This window comes from Ruditapes philippinarum, unplaced genomic scaffold, assembly GCF_026571515.1.
Source record: "Ruditapes philippinarum isolate M1 unplaced genomic scaffold, ASM2657151v2 ctg5525_1_1_1_1, whole genome shotgun sequence".
NCBI classification, from domain to species: Eukaryota; Metazoa; Mollusca; class Bivalvia; order Venerida; family Veneridae; genus Ruditapes; species Ruditapes philippinarum.
The window spans coordinates 1-6,026 of record NW_026852412.1 but is presented as its reverse complement, the minus strand read 5'-3'; the positions used below and the strand labels follow the sequence as shown (position 1 = coordinate 6,026).

Below are 6,026 nucleotides of genomic sequence, written 5' to 3'. Positions count from 1 at the left end.
TTACAAAGGGCAATATACCTGCAAAATTATATAAAAGATAGTGGAGAGTTTGAGTAATGTGAACGTTAACCAATAAAGCTGATACCTCCAATGCTTTTTTTCAGTTATGCCCTGGACAATAATGAAGTGTAAAAATCACAATTGGCAGTTTAGTCTAAAATTATTTTAGAAACGCTTATGGCTTAAAGGCAATATAAACATGTAGTAGACTCTTAATGCAAAACATTTGGAAAAATAAACATTTAATGAATTAACATAATAAGCACATCCGAATATATTGTATCAAAACCAGTAGCTTCTGTGATAGCAACAATTAAAGACTCACAAAAACACTCAACGTTCTGAATAATATCGTGCGGTTTTACACATGTAAATGATTTCCTGTTAGTGTTCAAAAGAAATAAGATATTTCAAACTAAGAGATACGTTAACAGCGTAGTTTAGAGTCTGTGAATTTCATCAAGACCAAGAAATGGGAAATTCTTCATTAACATTACTGGCATATTATTATGTTAAACATGATTTCGATCAGTTTTGTCAGACTATTAATGAAAGCCTTCATATAAGTTGATAACAGCTTCATCTAGATTTTACACAGTAAACCGGCACGAAAATATACGAAATACAATTCACATTATTGTTATTATTAAGCAGATCATGTTATGTGTGGAGAGATTTTATTTTCAATAAAACATCCTGCCAAGAAGTGTCAGTGTCATTGAGAACAACTAAAGTAATCCGTTTTCTTGTGATTTAATATCCCTAACACATGGATGGGTACGAAGTTGGCAAATGTTCTAAGCTTCGGTATAATATAGTTTCATTGAATTATCAGTTAAAGTATCTTCACTGATAGCAGGTTGTAAATACTGGTATTATATGATTGGAAAATGATAAATTAGTACGTGTGTACAATTTGGAGATGTACTGTATAATTTGTTATGATATTGATCATACGATAAAAGACTTAGTACCACATACGATTTATTTAACACCTTATTAAATATAACCAATGAACTTTCACGTGATGTTCCAATAAAAATAATTATTAGATCCAATGTTATCAATTTTGCCACTTTTTCATTTTAAGAGCCCCAAAAGTCAATATCAAATGCATATCATTTTCAGTCTAAAGACTGTATGTCACACTCCATTTAGCCTCATTTCATTTTTGAGTGTCCAAAAATCTACATCGAATAGTAACAAAGTGGGTCGTTATATATTGTTGAAAACAATACTGATTTTATTGTACTCGCGAGTAGTCCATTGTGTATCTAATTTGACTGCGTTTGAATAATATAAGGTTTTTGTATGCAATCAAATGCCATAACTTGCTTTCATAAAGAAAAAGATTAAAGCCTTGAAGGTGTTTTATAATTACACCATTGCACTACTATTACCATTATATCACCAGTGATAGCAAAATACATATTTTTCCTGAATATCAATAATTTAAATTTTGTCTTTCAACTACTAAAAATGTCAGAACACACAAAAAACGGAAAAGAATGATATGGTAGACACGTTTGCACATCTGTTTCTAATTGAATTTGCACATGAAATTTTGGTGCAATGTTAGCATCATTTAATAAATCGTCTTTATATATAATTCATTCAATGTGTACTATATGTTTATAACGTATACAGTAATTACGAATGGGTATGATTATAATAAGTTTTAGATAGTCAGTAAACAGACGTTATTTAGTCACTTTGTTGCCAAATATGTTGCCCTCATCAAATGATTATGTCTATTATTTTTCTATCATCTACAACAATTAAACCAGCATTAATTACATAAACACTTTTCAAGGTAGCTTGTTTACACTTTTGACATTTTTTCCTCTACATTTAGTTAATGATGTAATTTAAAGTCTGCTTAATAAATCAACGTATAGGTTTAAGAAGCTTGGTTTGTTGTTGTTTTGTTTTCCTTCCTTCTACTTTAATGTCTAGTCTAAATGACTATGTTGATTGAACCCGACTTACTGCAAGCCTGATAGAAGAATTATCTAATTATAATCTGTGGTAAAGGTTAGGTAGTATGAAGATATTGAATGAGTATTTCATTAAACTAAAAATAATACCTGTTTAAATATCTTTTTTATGTTTTGATAATTATAATGTTAACAAAAAAGTAGAAACAAGTTAAATTGTATAAAAGCAAGGCTTTATAGTTATTTCACAACCAGCAATTTTACGAAATTCTATTTATATAATTATCATGTTTTTGTGGAGACAGAGTTATCCCTCGTAAGCATTCACAACAAATTAACATGGAAATTGCAGACTTGGTCTGTTTGAATCTATATGAGGGATAATAAAAAGTGCAACAGCCGCCATGAACCCCTAGCACCGGCTTGAGCGGTACTGAATTTTCAACACTTTAAAGCGCTGGAATCAATGACCCCAAAGCACCAGAAAGATATAACAAAACCAAATTTTACACTGCAAACTTTATAAGATTTTATACAGTATTTTTCTTGGGAGATGATTAGTTAGAACGCATGATAAAACTTTCATATTAGTCTCATTATACATGTATAGTGTACTTTAAAAGAAGAAAAATGAACTGTTGATATTGATAGATGGATTAATTACTTCCACCAATTATTTTCAGTGATTTTGTTAAGTTCTGCATGTAACATACCTTTAAGAGTTGTTTAAATTGGCTGCCACGTGTTACAGGAAACTGCCAAAGATCAAGCATTTACTATTCCACTCGTTCAAGAAAAAGAACTGCAAAATAGTCCGATATTCCCCTTAGTACGATTGATTTTGGTTCAGCATTCTAGAGATGTACCCAAAAAATATCTTAAAGGAAAATAATTACTGGTACACTTAAAGTTACATTAAATAAATATGTAAAAATATTTTGCCGTCGGCCTAAAAATCAAACATTCTACAGTTTCATTAACCTGTTTAATAGTATTGTTGTAAATCTCATCAAATATTGTTCATAAATTAGGATTTTAAACGGGAAACCCCACGGTAACACTAAAGTTCGTATACGAATTTTAACATGCAAATGAAGACTATAATGAGCTCGTGTATGCGCTACGTCACAGTTTTATAGTTGCTATCCGGAACACAGCAAAAGTGATATTTTCTTGTGCAAACACACTTTAACCGTTTAAGCTTCACGGTGCACTAAACCTGGGGTTCAGTAAAAGTAATCATCTCGTAAAAAGATTAAATTTGTATGAAAACATCCGTTACAATGCGGAAATATACCGTTAAATTAGGACTGCCACTTACAGTCATGTTTGTTGATTTAATATTGATGTACGGATGATCCGAAGGCGGAGTTTCTCATGCAAACAGAAATTGTACTTCCCATTTCACCACAATGAGGTTACCTATTTTCATGCTAATAAAACTCATTTTGGTTGTTTGGGCACTAAAATAAGACCTGGAGTCGATATAAAACCAAATTTATTAATGAAATGTCGCTATTTAGTTTTTTATGAAATTTATTAAATGTAACTTTAAGTTTTCCAAATTACAGAGTTTTGACGAACTTAATTTTCACTGACAGAGTGGATAGTCTTTTTAAATAATTATGTCAAACAATGGAAACATCCGCTTACATGATAAGTATCATACAAAATGCTTTTCCGTAAAACATTCTATTCCTAATAAAGCCTTTATAGTTTTAAAATATTGATAAATGGAATGTTTTAAAATAATTAAATAATGAAACTTTCTAACGTTTTTAATCATTCTGATAAAATAAAGAAATTATACATAATCGTATATCATATATAAAGTCATTTTTTTAATCATGTTGTACAAGGTAGAAGAAATGTATATGAAGGAAACTAAATTGTTCATTATTTTTTATTTACCTAATATATGTAGTACAACTGAATCATTTGTTCTATCGATTGCATTGCAGTAACTCAAAGTTAATACTAAATTTCTAGTATAATTAGCACTTTAAAAATTACGTTTTGTTATGATCCTAAGTGGTGGAAGATATCAAGTAAACTTATAAATTCAAATACAAAAAAAAAATTATTGTAATTAGAGTGTTACTATATTCCAATTGATCAAATGATGCGACATCATGCATACTAGATTCTGTTGGAAGATTAGTCACTGTTCTTTGTGACTGGGTACTGTTAGGGTTGTTGAAAGCCGCTTTCCCTCGTTGACCTTTCCTTTTTATTTATTAATCTTTATTTTATTTTAACTTTTTAATTTTTAAATTTCTTTTGTTTTATTGTGAATATCATTTTGTCTTCTGAACACCAAAATCTGCATTATACAAGTAATTTGTACATATTTGTCTATTTTCAGCTTTGACAGTGAAATACATTACAAAAAGATTCATCATGGAGTATGATCCATATATAGGTAAGATTTTAAAGTCAAATAATTTCTCTTACAATCCATTTTCACTTTGTAGATCAAGTAACTGCGTTTACCTTTTTTTTCAACAGCAAACTATAGACCCAAACCATTTTGATCTCAATATTGAATAACATAATATATTTATAGTAATACTAAATACATTTGTTCATCAATAACGTTTTGTTTTATATAATCACTTGTTGAAGAAAATACATCTATAATATATATGTTTAAAACTCCTAATTGTACTGCAATAATATTTATCATTATTAATATTGTTGTCGTTGTTCTTTATTTTTCAAGAGGGTATTTATACTAAACACGAAGATGTCGATGGACAGGAGTTCATTGTAAACGTAATGGACACGTATGAAAAGGTAAATTATATAACTTTTTACTCATCAATCTTAGAAGAAAACAATTAAAAGTATACAAAACCTCATGAAGGTAAAAGATGGAACGACAGAAAATGAGAAATTAATAACCTTAGAAGAAAAAAATGAAAAAAAAACATGTTTCATATATGACATATATATACATAAGTATGTGTGGCAATATGATGGTTAAAGTCAAGGTTCGGGAGCAAATAAATCTTTATGCATATAAAACGTATTTTGTACCTTTTATATTTTCTTATCTTCTGCATTTAAAAAATTATGTAAAACTTTACGCAAAGCTACGTTTATCTACCAGGTTTAGTAAATTTGATTAGTTAAGTTTGATTGAAAGCGGTTGAAGCATATGATATCGACTACACTACATCTATCAACCAAATCTTAAGTATTAAGGCTGTGGTGAAATCAAAGTAAAATAAGTATTTATAATGCAGCCAAAGTAAAATATACATAAACTACCAAATTAAAAGTACCATTAGATGTCAAAATAAACAAATTTAAGATGTGTTGTAGACTTTCCTAAAACGAATACACCACAGTTATTTAATGATAAGAACTGTAGGTATGTAATATTATCACTGCTTTGTACTCAATCACAATTTCAGGATGATTTTTCAAACAGTCAGAGATATTTGAGATGGCGGACCGCTTTTATTGTTGTGTTGCTTGACAGTATAACAGATAGATCTAGTTTTGAGAGTAGCTCGGCACGTACCTGCAGAAAGTCTCTGAAACATTTACGTATCTCCAACAAAGATTGCCGCGTATTGCCCTCGTAGGCCATAAAAGTGCATCTCGAGCGTTACAGTATTATACTTTGCATAGTTAAAATACAATGTTGAATAAACAGACACTTTCTGATAATTATTCATTTTTATTTTATCTTTATCATAGCGAATGGAAGTTTTTTAAGAGTTGAAATAAGATCTTACAAAAGAATTATTGCACTCACGTAGAACAGAATGTGTACATTTGGTTAGAGAGAAAAGTTGTATGCTTATGAATGCAATGTTTATAGGCAATATATGTGTCAAAAGGTATAAATATGTATTGGCCACATAATGTAATACTTTTATTTCTAATTTTATAGTTTGACGCGAGAAAGGCTTTGTTAAAAAATAACCCGAATGCAAAAGACTACTTAAAATTGTTTCGGTACATATATGTAACTTCAACATTTTACTGCTTCATCCCCACGTTATTCACACGAAAAAAAGCAGCTATCAACTTTCAACTTAAGAGTAAATTATCGTTTAGGGCCATCACTTTTTTCAC

General features: G+C 29.6%; 1 protein-coding gene across 1 annotated transcript; it reads left to right on the top strand.

The window, feature by feature from the left end:
• Positions 1–1,656: 1,656 nt before the first annotated feature.
• On the top strand, positions 1,657–5,515 carry LOC132759666 (ras-like protein family member 12; the record flags this gene model as incomplete). Its single annotated transcript, XM_060751479.1, has 4 exons — positions 1,657–1,660; positions 4,303–4,359; positions 4,660–4,733; positions 5,357–5,515. Coding segments are annotated over exons 1-4 (294 nt in total), but the record flags the coding sequence as incomplete, so codon positions are not given.
• Between the last annotated feature and the right edge of the window lie 511 nt (positions 5,516–6,026).